The sequence below is a fragment of the Lipotes vexillifer genome, unplaced genomic scaffold (assembly GCF_000442215.2).
Source record: "Lipotes vexillifer unplaced genomic scaffold, Lipotes_vexillifer_v1.1 scaffold751, whole genome shotgun sequence".
Taxonomy (NCBI): Eukaryota; Metazoa; Chordata; class Mammalia; order Artiodactyla; family Lipotidae; genus Lipotes; species Lipotes vexillifer.
The window spans coordinates 792,499-815,392 of record NW_006799727.1 but is presented as its reverse complement, the minus strand read 5'-3'; the positions used below and the strand labels follow the sequence as shown (position 1 = coordinate 815,392).

The following is a 22,894-nucleotide window of genomic DNA, read 5'->3' as shown; positions in this document are numbered from 1 at the left end:
CTCTTTCCCCAATCTAGCTTGTGCTCTGACCATCCACCAAAAGTCCTTTCAAGGTCACGAAGGCTTTCCGTATTATCGAATCCAGTGCTTTGGTATTTACCCCTATTAACACCTCAGCATCATCAGGTGAGCCCTTCCTCCTCTTCAGGCACCTTAGGCTTCTACGAGGACACACCCTCGTGGTCCCTCCTACCTCGGGGCAGCTCCCCTATGGGCTCCTCCTCCTTGGCCCAACTCCAACTCTTGCAGGTTTCCTGCTGGGTCCTGGGCTTTGCTTCTCTCTTTACGGTCTGTCCCTCTCAGCCCATCCAGTCCAGGGCTTTAAATATAATCAACATGCTGAGACTCCCAACTTATAACTCAAGGTTCAACCTCCCCTGTGCTCATCTATCCTCCTAGTCGACACTGCCACTTGGAAATCTCACAGGCTCTCAAACGATACACATCCAAAGGCAAATCTCTGATTTCCCCTTTTCCGAATCTGGTCCTCTCCTTGTCCCCACTCCATTTAACCAGTTGCTCCGACTGCAACTGGGGAGTCACTCCTGATTCTTCTGTTCCCCTTCCCGCTCCCCCCCAAATCCAATTCATCAGCTAGTCCCCACACCAGTTGGGATCACACATCAACGAACAGCAGTTCTACCATACATCTCCAATCCATCCACTTGTCTTGGTCCCTACTACCACTGTCATCTTTTTTTTTTTTGTGGTACGCTGGCCTCTCACTGTTGTGGCCTCTCCCGTTGCGGAGCACAGGCTCCGGACGCGCAGGCTCAGCGGCCATGGCTCACGGGCCCAGCCGCTCTGCGGCACGTGGGATCCTCCCGGACCGGGGCACGAACCCGTGTCCCCTTCATCGGCAGGCGGACTCTCAACCACTGCGCCACCAGGGAAGCCCCACTGTCATCTTTGAGGTGAGCATCTAATGCCTTGCCCACCACTGTCACCTCGCCTTTGTTTTGGTGACTTGGGGATTTTTCTTTGGACAATCACTACTCTCCCATTGTACGCCACCACAGTAGATCTGCCTTTTCAGGGTAAGCCAAACCAGGAGAGTCTGTGACTCTCCCCCTTCCAACTCTGCTGCAGCCACACTGGGCTCTTTTCAGGTTCCTAAACACATCAAACTTTCCTGGGTCAAGACCTTACACGTGGTGGGCCCTCTGCTTGCACCACTCTTTCTCCTGCTTGTGGCACGCTTACTTCCTTCTCATCCTTCAAGTCTTGGTCTCATGTCACTTCCTCAGGAGGCCTGGGCTGACCACCCTACCTAAGCAGGTGCCCTCTGTTATTTGCTGCACCCATTCGTTTCCTAGCATTTATTACGATTTGTAATTATAAACATTGGATTACTTGTTTATTATCTTCTCCCTCACTAGACCGTATCCCTCCCTGAGAACCCGGACTATGTGTCTTATATTCACCAATTCAGTACCAAGCACAGTACCGGCACACAGCAGAACCATGTTGGATAACTGACCAAACCTACTGCATGCCACGTCCTGTGCTGGGAGGTTTATATAGAAACGCATATATTACTGTATAAACCTCTGCTCCAACCAGAGTGGTCTCCTCATACCCTGCAGAATACATACAATACTGAGTACAGTTCTAACCCCAGGTTTCTACCAACTAGTTGGAAAGTACCCCTGACTCTCCCAAATCTGTGCACCTACATCATTTCAATCCCACTTCTCCAAAGCTTTACTCCCCTTCCCAAATCTTCAGCCGTCTCAACAGGCAGCCTCCTTATTTGGTTTTCTGGCGACCTGGACTTCCCCTGTCACACATGTACAGACTATCCTGAGACGGCTTCTTTTAGTTAATTCCCTGACATGAAGTTCTAGGAGGTCAGGGTCTTTGTTGTTCTTTTCCGCATTAAAGCCCCAGTGCTAGGACAGGGCCTGGCTCCTATGCAATTAGTCCTCATTAAATGCATGCATAAATACTTTACTGAATAAATGAACGGGCCTGGAAACCTCAGCTCAGTTAAAGTGATTATTAGGTGTTCTTGCATTGTTTACTCTTTTATACAACCATACTGTCGCCTATAAAGTTACTTATTTTCACATCTTACCCTTTTTCTTTTCTCCTACTATCTCCCACAGTGCAGGCTCATTTCTTTTTACTCTCTGAATCTCTCGAGAAATGTCATGTACAAAAAGTTGATACACACGAAACGCTTCCTGGAAATGTGTCTGAATTTTCTCATGTTCCTTGCATTTGACTCCTAATGTAAAAAGCAGGGGGCAGTTGAAAAAGCAACCACTTCTATCACCGCCAGAAGGAAGACGTACTGAAGGCAAGAATGCAGAGGACAAGGCCAAGTCGTTCCAGTGCCTGGGGAGGCCAGTGCATGGAGCCAAGCCCCCTCGCGGCCTGGCCGGCACCCCCCCACTCCCTCCCACCCCAACAGGGCCTGTGGGAGCCTGTCTGCTGCTACTGTTTCTCTGAGGCCATAAACCCAGGAACCTCGGCAGCCCATGGGACGCCGCAGGCCTCATGGCCCTTCCTCCTGCCTTCTAATTCCAAGCTACATTGAGCAGGGCTGAACAGTTGCAAAGGTCAACAAAATGACTGGGGAAGTTTAAAAACTTTGAAAAGTCAACGTGTAGTGCTAATTAGAGGTCTATTTAAAGCCAACGCATAGCGGTGACTGACTGTAATAACACAACTCCAAAAAGCCCCCCATCCCACTTTATTCCCTGGCCTGGCTGCAAGCACGTGGGGGGCAGCCCAGAGTCTGACCATACTGCCTGACTTCCTACCTCCTCCGAGACAGGATCTCCCACAAAGAACTCCGTGATGCACCCTAGGAAAGAGGACGACCCAGCGGGTACATTTCCCAGACACTGACGCTCATTTGCCTTCTTGCTTGAATTTATCCCCACCCTCCTTGAATTAAAACCAATTCAGAACGAGGGAAAACACACTCTACAATCCGTTTGGCTTTACCCAGTACACCTGACATGCTGGAGCAAGAGGCAAAGCTCCTTGAGATGTCCTTGGCTACCCTTTGTTTATAAGATATAGTTCAATATTCCTAAAATAACGTGGAGTAAATAAATGGCATCCCGAACCCAAGCTTCTCTGGCATTGTGGCCTCAGGGACTCAAGGAGGGGTAACACTTCTCAGAAGGCTGAGGGGAGCCCCAGGCTGAGGCCGTTTCTCTGCACACTGCCCAGAGCATGCAGGGCTAGCGCCTCACACCAGGCGCCCCCGCCTCCTTTCTCTGAAACACTGGGGTGGCCCTCGGTGATTAGGGGTTATCCAAGCTAATTGTTATGCATCTCGAGCAGAGCTCGCTCACACCAGCAGTCAAAAATGAGTGCCCGGGCCTCCCTGGTGGCGCAGTGGTTGAGAGTCCACCTGCCGACGCAGGGGACACGGGTTCGTGCCCCGGTCCGGGAGGATCCCACATACCGCGGAGCGGCTGGGCCCGTGAGCCATGGCCGCTGAGCCTGCGCGTCCGGAGCCTGTGCTCCGCAACGGGAGAGGCCACAACAGCGAGAGGCCCGCGTACCGCAAAAAAAAAAAAAAGAGTGCCCTTCCTTGAAAACTCTGCTGTGTGAGGCTCTGCAATCAAGTGAGTGACGCCTGCTTCGAGAATGTCCACTTCAGCTGGAGCCTGACCTTCCTGTGGTCCCACTTCCAGCTGGAAAGCCAGCCGGGCATCATCATCACTGGAAGTTACCATTTCCCCCTGCCTGTTTGCCTGACGCTGCACCAAATGCCTCCACATGCGTTCTCTTATTTGCGCCTCACACAGCTCTCTGGTTCTGGCACTATTTTACAGATAAAGAAACGGACACCCAGCGAGGAGAAGGGGTGGTCCCTTATCCGGTCCTCTGGCTCCAGTGCCCTTGCTTCCCCTCATCCGAGTGCCTACCGTGGGCGAGGAAATTCGAAAAGCTCAGAGGCGGCAGCCCTGGCCCTCTGAGGCTAACGCTCTCTGCCTCCACCCTCTGCAAAGCCTCAGCAGGATGGTTTTCTCATCCACAGCAGGCCTGCTGCTGCCACCCAGAGGGATAAGAGAAACCCCCGTGAAATCGACGTGGGTGTGTGCCAAGCCAGACCACGCCCAAGGACACTGGGGCTGGGATGATGACAGGTGCTCTCTCCGTCCAAGGGGACAGGGTAGAAGGTGGAGTGAGGGGGCAACAAGGAGAGGGAGGGGAAGGGGGTGAGGCAGGAAAGAGAGGGGGAGGAAAGGAGTGGGGAGAGGGGCAGGGGGAGGAGGAGAGAAGAAACATATGATTTGTGACAGGCTGTAGATGAGACATGAGGAAAAGTGTGATGAGAAAACACCAATTCGTGGAAGCTGGGGACCATCCCCCGGCAATGTCTCATCCCGGGGTCAAGCGCTCCCTCACAAGAGGGGCTGGATGGTGGACAAGGCCACGGTTTGAAGGTTGAGTCAAGGCCCTGCACACAGCATTTCCCCTGCAGTGGGGGCAGCACTGAAAGGACTGAGGTCAGAAGCCCGGCAGCCAGGTCACCGTGCGTGAAGTAGAGGCGATGCTGTTTACACCGCCAACCCCAAGGGCGGTGGTGGCGTGGAAGGTATAACGCCATGAGGATCAACGATGAAATAAAAGTACTTGGTAAACAGAAGAGGGATCTAAGGGATCAGAGTGGCCCAGGAGCTGGTCCTGGCGTCAGGTTCTTTCTGAAAGAGACCCAAGTTCACGGGCTTGGCAACTAAAAGGCTGAACATATTTAAGTGTATTTCTAAAGAAAAAGATATGCTTTACCAATTAGTAACTCTTACTGCCAAACTCATCTAAGATGCATTTTCCTAACCCTGAAAATCAGTCAAATCCTGTCAATTATATCCTTCCAGATATATATATTTTTAAGTGTAGAAACACAAAAAGAGAGCGAGACAACGAAGGAGCAGAGCAAACACATTGGAAGATGGGAAGCCACTGGTGCTCAGGGATGGCAACCACCTCCATTTGTCCCCACTTGCTCCGCAGAGACACTGGCGGTAGGCGTCCGCTGATGAATGCCCCCCGGGTGTGGCTCTTGGGCCCCGAGTGACCCACCGTGTAAGTCAGCAGCCCTGACAGTGCTTGGCATGTCCAAAACCTCCCACTGGTCTCTCTCCTTTCGTCCGTATTTCGTGGTCTCAGAACTGCCCCTCACCTCCACCTACCCACGTAACCTCTTGTTACTGCTTTAGAACACTGCAGCTGACAAGAGCCCTCCAGAGCAGCCGGCTCAATGCATCACTGGTCTTTAGAGCCCAGGGAGAAGACCAAGAGGACAAGAAGGAAGGAAGAGGGGCTTCAAAATTAAGCAGTCCCTTAACTTTGACTATGTCAACGGGAATCTTCTTGAACTTGGGTAAGATAAAATGAGACATGAGCCAGTAAGCAATTCCCAGCATGTAATCCATCACCTAGTGCAAACCTCTCATCATTATTTTTTAGTTAGGTTCTGGTGGGCATCCAGAGGTTCAGGGCAAGAGGACAGAGCCCCATAGCCCCGCTTCCTCCTCCTCGACGAATAGGCTTCAAATAGGAAAATAAGTTGTCCAGCCCGCCCTTATCAATCTCACACAAAACATTTTCAATAGAAAGTATTGGTTTGGGACTCCTGAAAGCCCCAAGGAAATTCATTCCGGTCTCTGGACTTGCATATCAGTCACACACACTCACAGGTTAGAGGCAGGGAAAGCCAGGGTTGGAGTTTCCTCTGTGATGACACTATTTATTGTGAAAAGGGAGAATAAACAGAAAAAATATTCTACGTTCCCTCCCTTCTCTCTCTATTTATAACAGCAAAGAAACTGGAACTCAAAACAGCCTAGAGGACATGCACCATCACTCAGACGATCTCAATCAGTGACAGATGAGATCAAACTCAAAAGCATCTATGCCAAAGCTACCAAGCCATTCCAAACTTTGGGGTGTTTATTGCAGCCTTCTGTGGGCCCTGCCAATCTGAACCTTTGGAGCAAAGCAGGCCTTCTCCACAAACAGGTTAATAGGATTTGGAAAATAAGCATTTACTCCCCAACAAATGGGAAACAGAAGCACGTGGCTCTGGGCAGGTGAAATCCCACTTCCATGAGCTACACCCCAAGGTTTGAAGCTGTTGAAAATAAAGAGGGAGCAACTCCCCTGATCAGTTATCCAATCTGCAGTTTAAAGCGCTACTGGACTATTCCTGAGGAAGGGGCCTCCCACGCACAGCCTAGGAGGAGCTACGGGGGAACCAGATACCTACTGTTGGTCTCCATGCACATCTATCCTGCAGCAAAATGTCAAAACAAGGGACAGCTGAAGAGATTTGGAAGCGCATCATTGCATTTCTCATAAGAGCAACACGAAAAGGAAAAGAAGCATCAAATGCATGAGAGAGCTATCCCTTACGCGCAGGCTCTTAAACCTTTTTAAAACTCTTTTCAAGGGGAAAATGTACCTGTGTGGCATTACAGCCATACTCGCTTTCATAAAAACCGTCTGAAATTTGGCAAATCCAGTTCTCTAAACGGATCAGCCATTCAAAGGGAGGTGATCCTGTGGGCCAGGGTTTCCGATCCATTCATTTTCCCCGCAACAAAGCAGGGAGGCCTGTGCAGTACCATCCCAGGGAGGCAAGGGAGCACAGGGCATGGTCCCCATTCCCTCCTGGTCCCGGTGCTCCACACTGTGACTCGTACTCATGGGGGGGCCTCCTCCCTCCTCCCACCTTCAAATCTCATGGGAAAGTGAGGACCCAGGTGGAGAAGAGACAAAAGAGCCTATGCTCATTCTTTATTTTTAAAAAAAAAAAATTCCCATTGTGGTTTATATTTAAAATTGCTTCACGATAAAAACTAAACAGAAGACAGCACTATAAGGCTTTCTACTTTCCTTCTTTAGGAACTTGATTTAGAAAAAGTAGAAGGCTTACCCATTTTTGAAATAGAGGACATGGGCTCTCTGTAGTCCTGTTTCTAGGAAAAAACCTAGTTCTTGATCGTGGGGAGCAGAGCCAGGCTTAGGACTTCTGTTTTGAATATTAGAAAGTATTACCTAGAAGGGGAGAAAATCGGAAAACTAATCAGATCCACATGCAAGCCTACCTCCTTCAAACCCTGTCTCTAAATGCACTGCAGGACTTGAAAAATTAACTTCTGTATGCAAACATCAGTGCAAGGCACTGATGTAGAAGTGTAGGGATGAGGAAAGCAGAGAGGATGACTTCTGTGAGACAGGGAACAACTGCTAACCCCGGGCCACGTGTGGCCCTCCTGGCACTGAGGACAGAGGAGTGCAGGGTGCTGATGAGCGCACGGTGCCAGGAGAAGCATTAGAGGTGGAGTGGCTCTGCCGAAGGCCAGGATGTTGACAGAGAGGCTGAGTGACACAGAAGCCGGTCCAGGAATGGACAGAGACAGAGACCAATGGCTGAGGTCACTGATGGGTGGCCCGTGGCTTCAGCCCTCCACAGTTTGATGAGCTTCAGAAAGAGCTGGAAAGTGCCATGATGGGCACTGGCTCTGGAATTAACCAGAGAGGGCAAACTCACCAGGCTACAGAGCTGAGGCCTGTGGACTGGGCAGCAGCCACTATTCTCAAGGGGAGCCCTCTCCCCAAACTTGACCTCTTGTCAGCAGATAACAAGGTTTTAAAGGTCGACGTGTTTAGCCTTGCCAGAAAGACTGCCAACTAGTCAAGAGAAAGGCTTGCAAGTTGAGGGGGATACAGTGAAGTGTAAACACTTAGCTACTGTTACAGAGGCTGCTCTCCCTAAACTCACAAGTCAAATAAAGCATTTATCAACCAGAAGCTACTGTGGCCCATTTAAAAACCGCAGGCGTGCTCTCCAAACACGCCGCCAACATCTGCTGAGTCAGCAGCTCTCCAAAGATCCAGCTGTTAGCCAAACCCCAAATATTTTAGAGGTCTTGAAATTATTCTCCAAATGGAGTTGAAGCAATTGCTGGTTCTCTACCTTATGAGCTTTAGGGAGGGGGAAAGAAAAGTAGACACACAATGAACAATACATTGTGGAACGAAATCCAGGTGGGCAACCCTTGCCTCTGAACTACATCCCAGCATCTTATCAAAACTGCCTGGCTCCTTCTTGACTCAGCCCTTGGCTCTGCAAGGGCTAAGAGGTAGGTAGCTGTTCCTCCTGCCTCTGAGAACCGTCATTTTTGGCTTCACCCTCACCCATCCTCGAAGTGCTGAAAATGCACAGAGTGCGGTTCTGGGCCCTTGTCCTTCTCTGTTAAGTGTCTCTCAAGATGATCTCATCCACTCCTCAAAATTATCAGCTACATGCTGCCGAATCCCAAGTTTATAATCTCTAGTCCAGACTTTCCCAGACTCATATATCCGACACTTCCTTGACATTTCCACTTGGGGGTCCAACGCTGAAACTTTAAAAAATTATCCTCCATTTGCTTTTTTTTTTTTGCTGTACGCGGGCCTCTCACTGTTGTGGCCTCTCCCATTGTGGAGCACAGGCTCCGGACGTGCAGGCTCAGCGGCCACGGCTCACGGGCCCAGCCGCTCCGCGGCATGTGGGATCTTCCCGGACCGGGGCACGAACCCGTGTCCCCTGCATCGGCAGGCGGACTCTCAACCACTGCGCCACCAGGGAAGCCCCCTCCATTTGCTTTTGATAACAGTTTTAAATTTTTGTTGTTGTTGTTGTTTTGTTTGTTTTTTGTTTTTGTGGTACGCGGGCCTCTCACTGTGGATCTGCCCGGACCGGGGCACGACCCCGTGTCCCCTGCATCAGCAGGCGGACTCTCAACCACTGCGCCACCAGGGAAGCCCTTTAATTTTTTTTAAATGCCATGATTATTTTAAAGTGAAAACAATGTAGTACAGTACAAAAAGAAAATTAAAAATTATCTCAAAATTCTACCACATAGAAATAGCCAGTGAACATTGATTGAACGATAACCCAGCTATCTCTGTGTACGTATGTATCAAGAGGAGAGAAAGATAAAAATCATTTTACGAACATTGAGATTGTTATACATACTGGTTTTAATTTTAATTAAATTTGACAGGAGAAACTAAAGTGTGACCAAAGTAATCACTCAACCTCAGAAAAATGTGGTTTTTTTACACATAGTTCATACATTTATGTCTCTCTAAAGTTAAAAATATGTTATATTTATTACATGTATGCATGTATGTTATACGTATGTGTATATAGACAGAAAGACAGAGACAGGGAGACAAAGAAAGAGCCAGAGAAAGGACAGAAAGTAGGTCATTCTTTTATCTACACATTTCAACACTATACAGTATCTGTTGACCCAGAACAAAAATGAGGAAACTGACACATTCATACTACCTTCTCCTTTGCCTTCTCCTCAGCCTCTTATTTTTGTTACAGTACTGTTTTTTATTGCCAAGGTACCTAACAATTATGTTCTACCCCATAATTGTTTTGCATCAGTTCTATATCAAAATGCATTTGAGGGGCAAGATAGTGGTACAGGATTAAGAGGTACAAACTAGTATGTATAAAATAAATATGCTACAAGGATATACAGTACAACACAGGGAATACAGCCAATATTTCATAATAACTATAAATAGGATATAACCTTTATAAATTGTGAATCACTATGCTGTACCCCTAAAACATATAATATTGTACATCAACTACACCTCAATCAATCAATCAAATGCATTCATTGTTTCTTTAATTCTTTATTTTAAATTGATTCTTGCTTGGTGGAATATTGCCAAAAAGGGCTCGTGGATGCTACAGGCCCTGAATTCTTACAGGTGTAAGAATGTCTGTCTCTTGTCTCTGTTCTTCTAAACCTGAGTATGACATTCTCAGATTTCCCACTTTCTCTCCCTCAGAACATGGCAGACGATACTCCGGTCTTCCAGCACTGACAGTTGCTGTGGACAACTCGGAAGCCAGCCTTACTGTTCTCCCTGTAGACAATCTGCAAAGAGCAGTCCTTTTCTCCCTGAAGTCTAGAAAATCTACCAGGTGTTGTCTTGCCATTCATCATTCTATGTCAGCTATTCTTGGAACACAGCATGAACTCTCAATCTAAAAATTCAGATCTGTAGTATCAAGTAAGGCACTGGACTCAGGCTGCCATTCTGGGTTCAAAGCCCAGCTCCACTACTATGGGCAAGTCACAGTCTCTAAAGTTTTCTCACTGGTAAAATGGAGATGGTAATAGAATTTTTCACTTAGTGAAGTCCTATGAACTAAACGGAATAATAAATGGATAGAACACTTAGCACAGTATGTAGCAAGTGCTGAATAAACCCTTACTTTGTTGAAGAATTTCTCTTTGATTATATAACTGCATTTTCTTATCTAGTCTGTTTTTTTTCCATTTTCTTTTTCAGGAATACTAATTGTGTGCACTGTCTTAATTACTGTAGCTTTGTACAATAGAAAGTTAAGAGATTGGGAAGTGTGAGTCCCTCAACTTTGTTCTTTTTCAAGATTGTTTTGGCTCTTCTGGTCCCTTGCATTTCCATATTAATTTGTGAATCAGCTTATCAATTTCTGCAAAAAAGGCAGCTAGGATTTTAATGGGGATTGGGTTGAATTTGTAGATCAATTTGGGGAGTATTGTCATCTTAACAAATTAAGTCTTTTGTTCCATGAGTGTAGGGCGCCTTTCCATTTATGTAGGTTTTCTTTCATTTCTTTCAACAGTGATTTGTAGTTTTCAGAGTATAAGGTTGGAACTTCTTTTTATTATCCCAATGCATTTTAATCTTTTTGATGCTATTAGAAGTGGAATTACAATTTTAATTTCATTTTCAGATTGCTCATTGCCAGTGTATACAAATAAAAGTGATTTTTGTATATTGACCTTGTATCCTACAACCTTGCTGAAATCATTTATTATTTATAGTATTTTTTGTGTGAGTTCCTTAGAATTTTCTATATACAAGATCATGTCATCTGTAAATACAGTTTTACTTCTTTTTTAAAAAATATTTTATTTTTTGGCTGTGTTGGGTCTCTCTTGCTGCATGCTGGCTTTCTCTAGTTGCAGCGAGCAGGGGCTACTCTTCATTGTGGTGAGTGTCCTTCTCATTGTGGTGGCTTCTCTTGCTGTGGAGCACGGGCTCTAGGCGTGCAGACTCAGAGGGCTTCAGTAGTTGTGGCACGTGGGCTCAGTAGTTGTGGCTTGCGGGCTCTAGAGCCCAGGCTCAGTAGTTGTGGCTTGCGGGCTTAGTTGCTCCACAGCATGTGGGATCTTCCTGGACCAGGGTTCAAACTCATGTCCCCTGCACTGGCAGGCGGATTCTTAACCACTGTGCCACCAGGGAAGTCCCTCCCTTTTCAATCTGGATGCCTTTTATTTCTTTTTCCTGCCTAATCTGACCTTGGAAGGAAACCATCCACTCTTTCACCATTATATATGTTGTTAGACATGGGTTTTCATGGATGCCTTCTATCAGGTTGAGGATATTAACTTCTTTTTTTTTTTTTTAATTTTTCTTTACTTCTATTCCTAGTTTGTTGCGTGTTTTTGTTATCATGGGGATTGTTGGACTTTGCCAAATGAGTTCTCTGCATCTACTGAGATTATCATTATCATGTGGTTTTTGTCCTTTATTCTATTTATATGTTGTATTACATTCATTGATTTCCATACGTTAAATCAACCTTGCATTTCTGAAAAGAATCTCGCTTGATGGTATATAATTCTTTCTCTATGCTGTTAGATTCAGTTTGCTGCTATTTTGTTGAGGATATCTGCATCTGTATTCATAAGAGATACTGGTCTCTGGGACTTCCCTGGTGGCGCAGTGGTTAAGAATCCTCCTGCCAATGCAGGGGACACGGGTTCGAGTCCTGGTCTGGGAAAATCCCACATGCCGTGGAGCAACTAAGCCCATGCACCACAACTACTAATCCTGTGCTCTAGAGCCCAAGTGCCGCAACTACTGGAGGCCACGTACCTAGAGCCCATGCTCCACAGCAAGAGAAGCTACCGCAATGAGAAGCCCGCGCACCGCAACAAAGAGTAGCCCCCACTCACCACGACTAGAGAAAGCCCACGCGCAGCAATGAAGACCCAACACAGCCAAAAATAAATAAATAAATAAATTAATTAATCAATTAATACAAAAAAAAGAGATACTGGCCTCATAAAATTAGTTAGGGAGTGTTTTACTCCTCTTCTACTTTCTGAAAGGTTCTACAGTACTGGCCTCATTTTTCCCTTAAATTGAATCTCTCTTCATTGAATTCACCAAGGAAGCCAACTTGACCTGTAGTTTTCTTTATGGGAAGATTTTTAATGATAAAGTCAATTTCTTTAATTCATATAGGTATACTTGAGTTATCTATTCTTTCTTGAGTGAGCTTTGGTACTTTGTGTCTTTCAGGGAATTAGTTTATTTTCTATAAATGATCAAGCTTATTTGCATAAAGTTGGTCATAATTTTCCCTTACAGCCTTTCAATGTCTATAGATCTATAGAAGTGCCTCCTTTTTTCTGGGTATTGATAATTTGTGTCTTCTCTCTTTAATTCTTGTTCAGCTTATTAATAGTTTACACAAATTTTATTGATCTTTTCTAAGACTCCAGTTTTGGTTTCACTAGTTTTCTCTACTGTTTATCTGCTTTCTATTTCACTGATTTCTGTTCTAATCTTTCTTATTCCCTTCCTTCTGCTTATTTTGGCTTTAATTTGTTCAGCTTTTTCTAGTTCCTTGAGTTGGAAATGTAGATCATTGATTTGAAATTTTTCTTCGTTTCTACTATACACATTTAAAGTTATAAACTCTTCTATACATTTTGTTTTCTATATCTTGAAGCTCTATTATTAGGTATATATACTTTTAGGATTATAATGTCTTGATGAATTGACTCCTTTTATTATATCTCCCTTTATCTCCTACAATATCCCTTGTTTCTAATTCTACTTTATGATATAATACAGTCACTCTAGCTTTGTTTTGATTATTGTTTGCATAGTGTGTAATTTTACCTTTTATCTACCTATGTTTTAATATTTAAATCATTTTCTTGTACATAGAAAATCTCTGCCTTTAAATTGGGGTGCTTAGACAATTTACATTTAATATAATTATTGACATGGTTGGAATCATCTTGCTAGTTTTTGTTTTATTGTCCCATATGTTCTTTGTTCCTTTTTCTCACTTTCTTCTTTTGTTTTTTTTGGATTGATGATTCCATTTCATTTCCACTATCAACTGGCTAATTATGTCTCTTTTTTTCTTATTTTTTAGTGGCTGCCCTAGGGTTTATAATATAGCTCTTTATAATATCTCTAAGTAATATTACACCAATTCATATATAGTATAAACACCTGATAACAATATACTTCTATTTTCTCCACTATCTTTTTTGCTATTGTTGCCACACATTTTACTTCTATATTATAAATCCCATAATACGTTGTTCATATTTTTCGTTTAGGCAGTCGATTATCTTTTAAAGAAATTAAACATAAGAAAGTCTTCTTCTTTTTTTTTTTTTTTTGCTGTACGCGGGCCTCTCACTGTTGTGGCCTCTCCCGTTGTGGAGCACAGGCTCCGGACGCACAGGCTCAGCCGCCATGGCTCACGGGCCCAGCCGCTCCGCGGCATGTGGGATCTTCGTGGACCAGGACATGAACCCGTGTCCCCTGCATCGGCAGGCGGACTCTCAACCACTGCGCCACCAGGGAAGCCCGAAAGTCTTCTTTATTTACCCTCATTGTAAACATTTATGACGCTCTTGATTTCACTGTGTGGGTCTGTATTTTCTTCTGCTTGAAGAACTTCTTTAACATTTCCTGTCACACAGGCGTGCTCACAATGCATTCTGTCAACTTTTATTTGTTCTAAAAAAGTCTTTATTTGTCTTTCCAGTGTCTTCTAATCTGCAAATCGTTTTCTGATGATAAGTCTTCTATAACTCTTATCTTTATTCTTCTGTATTTAAAGTTTCTTTTTCTCTGGTTGCCTTCAAGACTTTTGTCTTTGATTTACAACACTTCGACTATGATGTGTCTAGGTGTGTGTTTGTATTTATCCTGCTTGGGGTTCTCCGAGATTCTTGGATCTGAGATTCCTTGCTGTGTTTCAGTAATTCTGAAAACTTCTTAACAATTTTCTCTCTCTTTTTTTTTTTTTTTTTTCGGTACGCGGGCCTCTCACTGGTGTGGCCTCTCCCGTCGCGGAGCACAGGCTCCGGACACGCAAGCTCAGCGGCCATGGCTCACGGGCCCAGCCGCTCCGCGGAATGTGGGATCTTCCCGGACCGGGGCACGAACCCACGTCCCCTGCATCGGCAGGCGGACTCCCAACCACTGCGCCACCAGGGAAGCCCTATTAACGTATTTTTTACTTGATTATTGGCTGTCTCCCTGCATGGTGCTGCACCTTCTGCAAAGTCAGGGGCCATGTCTATTCCATTTACTAATATATCCAGTGTCTACTGCAGTGTCTGGGACAGGGTAAGCATTCAATATACATAGTAAATGTAGTAAATGAATAAAACACATAGTAAATGAATGAATGAATAAATTTGCAGGGCCAATAAGAAATGCAGGGAAAAAAGCAATAAGAAAATAACCTATTCTGCATTAGGCACTATGAAGGTACATAGACTATCTCATTTATTCTCCCACAAAAACCCACTGAGACGCACACTATTACCCTCTCTTTACTGAAGGGGAAACTGAGACTTTGCTCCACTGAGCAAGTTGCCCAAATCACATGGCTAACGAGTGTTAAGGCTGGTGTTGAAACTCAGGTCTACCTGACTCTGCAGTCCGACTTCTCTCCCTTTGTCCTGTTAGTCTGCATTTGCTTGCGGAACAAAGTCCAAAAGACAAGGTCAGGGCTGCCAGGATGAGTCAGGATGGGAAAAATGCAAGGTGGATGAGAGAGGGAATAGCTTAGCTCAGAGTTTGCCCTGACGTCTAAGTATCTTGGATTTAATCCCTTCCTCACAAAGAGCCTCTAACACATGGGCCTGGGCAGGAGCATTGTTTGGCAGTGTTGAAGCCACCACTTTTTCTGTGGATAAACACCTCCCTGTGAGAGGACTGCCAACAAGTATCCTTAACAAGTACAGCCTGCTTGGGCAAAAGCACACACCCAACACCTGAGGAAGCATGACAGAAAGTGGGCAGGGGCCAAAGATTTTAGGTCAAAAGGCCCAGGTTCAAGGTCTGGTTCTGACATTCCTCACCACTTGTGGACTTAGGACAACTCCTTTGATCTCTCAGATCTTCATTGTTTTCATCTGATTAATGGGGATAATAATATATACCTACATAATTGTTATGAACTGCAAATGAGAAACATAATGAGCATGTAAACACTATAACTGGAGATATATTAAAGTATCACCTTCAAGTAGGAACAAAATAAGGATACTTTCCACCACCTTTATAATAACATTGTTTTAGAAAAGTCTGGAGACAGGGCATGAAAGAGAGATAAAGTGGAAAACACTAGAAAGGAAGAAAGAATAACGACAAAAATCATTCCTCTGCCATATGTTCATATCCTTAGAAAAATGAAAAGAATCAACTCTATTTTTATGGAGGAGTTCAGTATTGTGGCTGATAATCCTGTATTGCTATCCTTGTCAGCCTTCAAGGTTCAGCTCAGGTGTCATCTCTTCCAGGAGCCATCCCTGAACTTCCGCACGGGTCCAAGACCCTTCTCTGGGCTTGCAGAATTCTCTGAGCATTCCCCACCAAAGCGGCCCACGTGCTGTTTATGGACCTGTGTCCTCAGAAAACAGTAAGTTTCCTGAGGACATGCTCTGTGGCTTATTTCTTCTAGTGCCCCTGGTGTCAAGCGCAGTGTGCCGAACAAAGAAGGCACTCATTGAATATTTTTGTAATTGAATTTTAGAAACCAGAGCATTGCTATATGTGAAAATACAATGGAAAAAATGATCCTATATGCGAAGCAATACAAATAGAAAAGATCTGGGAATACAATCCATCTACTGAAGTCTGTAAAACAAAAATCTTGGAACATGGAAAGAGGTATCATGGTCACAGATGAGTAAAGACTAAATATAATTCTCCAAACCAATGTATAGCGTTAATAAAAATTTGACCAAATCCCAATTATTCTAAAATGCATCTGGAAATACCAACAGAAAAGGACAAAGGGTATTCTGAAAAATAAGTAGTTACTAATCCCTTCAGATGTTAAAACATATCATAAAGAAGCACTTATTAAACAGTGTCACACTGGTGCAACATAAGATTAGCAGAACAAAATAGGAAAGTTCAGAAATTACTGCTGTGTCTAAAATTTTATTAAATGACTTAATATACATAACAGAAAATATGAAAAAAGAAAGAAGATCATCTTAAAGTGGTACTGAAGCTTAAGGAAAACATTAGAGTCATATCTAATATCATACACCAAAATAAATCTCTCCAACAAGATTTGAAAATTAAAAGTTTTTTTTTTAAATGGAAAATGGTTGAAAACTTTTTAAATTCTAGAGAAGATTTATCCCAGTATTTCAGCTTTAAAACAATGAAATAAATGTAATAAAAAAACAATCAGATTCAACTGATATATATAATAGATTTAAAATGTATGAACAATTTAGAAATGGAAAAGTACTGAGTGGGAAATCATTCAGAGCAAACATAATAATGGGCTAACATATTTATGGTATAAAAGCTTTATTCAAATTATAAGAATAATACTACATCCTAAAACCAGAGAGAAAGTATAAACAAACAAAAAAGAAATATAACAAGGTTAAACAAGGTTAAAGTTATCACATGACCCAGCAATTCCACTCCCAGAAATATACTCAAGAAAAATGAAAACACTTGTCCACACGAAATCTTATATACAAAAAGTTATAGCAGCTTTATTATAATAGCCCAAAGTAGAAACAACCCAAATAATAAATGATAAAATGATGAATGGATAAACATAATGTGGTATCTCCATACAATGGCATATTATTTGGCAATAAAAAGAAATGAGGTTCCAATACATGCTGCAACATGAGAACATTATGCTAAAGCCAAAGAAGCCAGTCATAAAAGACCACACGTTGTATGGTTTGATTTATAGGAAATGTCTAGAATATACACATCTATAGAGACTGGAGAAATTGGAGGTCAATGGGGAGTGACTGCTAATGCGTACAGGGTTTCTTTTGGGGGTGATGAAAATGTTTTGCAATTAAATATTGGTGATGGTTGCACAACTCTGTGACTATATTAAAAACCACTGAATTGAATACTTTAAATGGGTAAATTCTAGGGTATGTGAATTATATCTCAATAATGCTGTGATTTAAAAAAAGAAAAAAAGAAAAGAAATATAGCTAGTAAGCAAATAGATGGAAAAAATTTCAACCTGACTGATAGTCAAAGAAATGCAGGCCAAAATGGCAAAGTACTGTTTTCACCTAGCAAATCAGCAAAGTAACTTAGAAACAAATGCAGCCCCGTCAAGATTGCAAAGCAACCACTACTCTCCTGTACGGCCAAAGGTATAAGATGTTAGTATGACTTGTAGAAAGCAATTGGATACAATATATAGTAAAGAGAATGTTAAAAATGTCCCGACTTCTGGGAATTTGCCCTTAGGAGACAAAGCAAAACCAGGGAAAAGCTACCTGCAGGAAGTTGGCACCAGAGCAGTATAAAAACAGGCTATACCCAACTGTAAGTGAATTATATCATAGAGGCCATCCACTTGATAAAATATTACATAACCATGACAACACTTTGAAGTTTTGATGTAATGTTGAGTGAAAAAAGACAGATATAGATCCCTTTAATTCTATAAAATTATGAGGGCAAAGACTGACCAAGAACATACAAAAATTAAAATAAGCTACTGTTCTTTTCTGGTTTCCAGGCTTTTCTAACTCAGCTTTAAGTGTGCTGTAGCCTCCTTTCCCAGCCGGTCAGATGGCAGCCTCAAAGTCGGAGCAACATACTGGCCAGTCAGTTTCTTGACATTTCTTTAAGGAAGCAGTTTATTCAGATGTACTACATTAAGCCGTGACCTATAACCTGCTGCTCCGGCTTAACTGAAAGGGCAGGGATTGGGAAGGATAAGAGAAGGGAGAGTCCATCTTTTCTTCATGGTCTCATGTTTTAGACCCAAAAGCACAGCCACATGGACCTCCAGAGTCACACCCTGCCTTCCGTGTCAGTAGCCCTGAGTACTTTTCCTAGGACATCTTGTTTGAGCTCAAGACACACAGTAACCTTAATCTAATCCAGTTGTGAATCCAACGTCTCAGCTGTGCCACTGCGAGTTCCTCCTGTGGGGAGGCCAGAATCCACTCAAGGACTGACCACGATGACCAGTGAACAGCTCTCGATGAACAGATGAAGTCTAGGCTGGGCCCTGCAACATTTGGGCACCAGCTGTTTCTTAACACTTTAACGCTGAAACAGCCCATAAAAAAATCTATGGGTGTCCCATAATTTAGCATTAACTTCTTTTCTAAAATAGGGTGTAAAGGAATGAACTGTCAGCAGAAGGTAAGGTTCCACCCTGGCATGGCTTCTGCTCAAGAAAGCCATACCCAGCTGGCTGGCTGATGCATGCAAAGGACAGAGACAGGATAATTTCATTTGCCAAAAGCAGGGCTCATATTATGATATTCGAGGGTGAAGTCATCTTTATTCCTATCATTGCACCTTTAGAAGCTTCTTGTGGGGCAGATAACTTTATTTACTGTTGGTGTAATGCCACCATCCAAAGATAAACTAATCAAGGTCAACCTATGTCATGTCCATCTATTCTAATTTGGTTTACTTGATTAAATTATTCTATATGCATAATTTTGGAGGTATTTTTCATTCCCCTTCAGAGAACAAACTATCAGAGAAAATTATTAGCAGACGTCTCTGTGACCCTAATGTAACAAGGACAACACTAAACAAATATTCAATGCACACGGCTTTCAGGTATTCAAATTTCCTTTGGCCCTGCCTCCCCGTTTGGAACAAGGAGGGAGAACGGTACATGGAAAGCTCCTATCATACTGGGTGGGGAACACTGGGGGCTCACTGCTTTTCTTCCCCAGACAAGTCAGGCAGTATTAATCCCGCCATGAAAATGGAAAGCTGAAGCACACAGATATAAACGACTGGACCAAAGGTCAAACAGCCAGGGTGAACAGAGACTCAGAACCCAGATATGATATGGGGACTCTAGGCAAGATGTTGTTCCATTAGCTTCCAGGCAAGAAATGGAAAAACAGATTCTCCTGAAAAAATTACTCCATAAATATCTCTTTAAAATTATTTAACACTTTTAATAAAACAGCATGTCTAAAATACTCCATATTTTCATCTAAATATCTGAAATCTTCGAAGGTTAGGAAAGATTCCACCGCCAGGTGACACAGGAACAGATAATGACAATAAAACGAACATTTAATGTGTGCTGAACATGTACTGGGAACAACAATGGGTTAACCCAATTTATGCTCACATCAGCCTTACAGCAATTATTATCGCTATTTTACAGCTGAGGTTCGGAGGCAGCACAGAGAGGTTGAGTGACGTGCCTGATGTTCCACAGATAAAAGGTGGCAAGGCCAGGATCCCAACTTCGGTGTCACTTAACCCCTGGGCCCTGCTGCCTCTCCCAACTTAACTTAGCCGCCTGGAGGGGAAGCCAAGGTCAGCCCCCTTTCTGAAGAGCCCCCGCCCTTCAGGAAACAAACAACACTAACGTTGCTACACATACCTACTCCTAGAGAAACTAGAAGAGGAATGAGGCTGCATCAGAAACAAATCGATGGTTCCAGATTATGAAAAAACATTTTCCACAATACTCCAAACTGTGCTCAAAAGTTCTCCTCAAATTTTATCCTTGCTAGTGAATGACATTAGAGGCAACACATAAATAAAATGCCAAAAGGTCCCGGCAAACAGAAGTTTCTTCGCTTTAGAATGGCTGGGAAATGAGGGGAAAAACCACTGAAAGACTGTCTTTGCCCAGCAGAACAAACACAGGAACAGAGTGTGTGGGGTTTTCTACTTAAAGGGCTACCTACCCAGAGAAGCAAAGCACTATTTACCTAAGCTTGCCCCAGTCTTTTGCTTCCTTCAGATTTTATTTTCCTAACATTTGTTTTCAATTTAGCATAATTCTTAAAAGTCATTTAAGTTAAAGGAAGAAAAAAAAGGTCAAACAGGTATCTTCCTCTGCATGGCACCACTGTCTTGCCTCATAAAAACCCCTGAACTTCCACCAAGCCCAGTGGTCACTTAAGGAAGGTCATTTTCCCCCTAGACTTCTAATTAGTCACAGATAATTTATTGAGCATCTACTACAGTCAAAACAGATGTTTCATTCATTCAATCTCTCTCATTGCTAATATCCCAGCTTCCTGGATCTGGGGAGACCCAAAGTGGTTTCCCATGAAGGAAAACTCAGACTGGAAAATCAGAGCCAGAAATGTGAAAGTCGTCTAATATATACCCTGAAATTGAACCATACACTGAGTGAGGCTGCTTCCCCACACTACTAAGAGCTATGGCTTGCTTGGTCAAATACTTATTGAGCACTTTCTATATATAAGGGTGTAAGAAACTACGGGGTTCTACATTTACTGGCAGCGGCCTGGGATAATGAAGTAAGTGATGCTGAACTAGGTGTCAGAAGAGCTGAGTTCTAATCTTTGATATTGGCCCTAACTTCCTGTGTGTCCTTGGGAGTCTCCCTTTCTGGGCCTCCATTTTTTTCTCAAAATCTAACATCCTATGATCACTGTTTTCTCAAAACCACGAAAAATATTTATTTTAAATCCTATGATTATGAGAGTCTCCTTTCTGGTCTGGCTAAAGAACCCAGTGGTGAATAGGTGGTTATAAAGGAACACAACAGGAAGTACATCCAGAGCTGCCAATTCCCACATCATTAAAGACACACATAACAGATGAACCTCCTTTCTCCCAGCCAGGAGAAGGCGGCCCCAGCGTGACAACAGAAAGTAAAATGCAAAATAAGGTCCTCTAAGTGGCAAGGACTGTGGGGTCCACAAGAACAGCTTAGCTGGCATAAGCAGATTTCTCAGCTGCCCAGCACTGGCCATCAGGGAGGTAGACAAAGAAAATCATGCAGATTTTAAAATCAAGCTGCATGATCATTTCTCTAAAGATCGTACCATCAATTCTGAATAACAAATAACTCCTTTCTCATAGCAGACTTCTTACAGAACAAGATTTTGGCAAGACAGCCAAATATATTCCTGAATTCCTGGATATCGCGAACCATGATGTATAATCCATTCTGGTGTGGGCCAGGCCAGACACCATTCCCATCATCCTCTCCCCCTCTTCTCTGTGGCTCTCACCCTACTCTCCCTGCTCTTGAAAGGTAATTCTGATCCTTGCCACCCACATCAACACACTACAAAAAGATTTCTATGAAAGAAATTACTTCCAGTCTGTACACTTACAAAATAACAAAAACTATCAAGACTTTGGTAGTCCCTCTCTACTCTAACCCTTAAGGAAACAGAGAACCCATGAGTTGATGGGAAACAAGATCCTGACCATTTTCAAAAAGTCTCACAGAACTTCTACTCATTTCAAACAATCTCACAGGATGCACCTCTGGGTCCGAAAGGGGAAATATCAGGATCGAGCCTTGGTTAGCACACCAGGAAGCTCTGCAAGGGGCGGACTTGACTAGGCGCTATTGTTTTCAGTAAAAATAAGTGTCAATTACCAAGAATCCAATTCGTTTCTGAATCTGGGCTAAATGCCTTTATTTAAACGACCTTTTACAATCCCCACAAGAACTCCATGAAGTAGGAACCATTATTATGCTCCTTTTACAGATAGGAAAATTAACGCTGAGAAGTGAAGGAGGTAACTTAGTAAAGAGCAGAGCCAAAGACAGCGATCCTTCTAAACAGACATGTTGCCCACACCTCCCCAGCCTCATCCAGCCTTCAACGTCCTCTGTCTGAGGGTGTGAGCTCAGGGTCCCTTGCTCACTCGTTCTCTCCTCAGATGGCCCTCTGATCAGCTTCTGGTTTCATTCCCCACAGCAGAGGCAAACCACTGACTGCTGGAAGAAAACCATCCCAGATGGTCTCAAGGATACACAGCCTGCTCCAAGCAGGCTGGTTGAGAGTCCCCAGCAGCCCTTTGGCATGACCATTGAGGTAAAGACTCCCAAACTCCAGATGTACCCTATGTTGGTACATAATCCACGCAAGTACAAAGGAAGCTCAACCTGTTTCGCCTATGAGAACAGGAATGATTAGCCAGCTTTGGGGCACTGAGGGTATAAATAGATGCATAGTGTCATTTCAGCTCAGAGGATGTTAAAATGCTTCCCAAACACTGACCCATCTATTTTCACAAGGTGCCACATTTACCACCATATTCTCCAGAGCATTAAAGAACAGAAGCAAAGCTTTGCACCCAGAGACAGACAAGCTGAAGGCTTCCAGAGGCTGACCACAGTTCTGTGAGATCTGATTTGAAATTTAAAAAAATTATCAACTGAACGAACACATGGTCCTCACTTACCCTTTCTATCTCTTGGAGGTACAGGAGTGCAATGTCCCCTGCCTTCTCATAACAGGTGATGACATCCTGTTCCCGATCCACATAGAGATTACTGGTAGAAGAAGAAATAGGCAACTTCTCTAAACAAAGTCCTAAAAAAAATCAACATACAAAAACTGGGTAAGTTGCTTTTTATGGGGCTTAAATTTTTTTTTTTTTTTTTTTTTTAGAGATGCTTGGGGTAAATAAGCACTAGGCTTTGATCTCTGCTTCAATGGATAAAGTTAAGAATTATAACTCGAGGGCTTCCCTGGTGGCGCAGTGGTTAAGAATCCGCCTGCCAATGCAGGGGACACGGGTTCGAGCCCTGGTCCCACATGCCGCGAAGCAACTAAGTCTGTGCGCCACAACTACTGAAGCCCACGTGCCTAGAGCC

General features: G+C 43.6%; 1 protein-coding gene across 2 annotated transcripts in view; it reads right to left on the bottom strand.

Annotated features, from left to right (window-relative positions):
• TTC7B (tetratricopeptide repeat domain 7B) overlaps positions 1 to 22,894 on the bottom strand; it is a 245,588-nt gene that overhangs the window by 162,945 nt on the left and 59,749 nt on the right. For both annotated transcript variants that reach the window (XM_007471886.1, XM_007471885.1), the window contains 2 exons: positions 22,480 to 22,610; positions 6,905 to 7,026 (listed from right to left, as the gene is read on the bottom strand). In XM_007471886.1, coding sequence (XP_007471948.1) covers positions 6,905 to 7,026; positions 22,480 to 22,610 — 253 coding nt within the window. The remainder of the gene's footprint in view (positions 1 to 6,904; positions 7,027 to 22,479; positions 22,611 to 22,894) is intronic.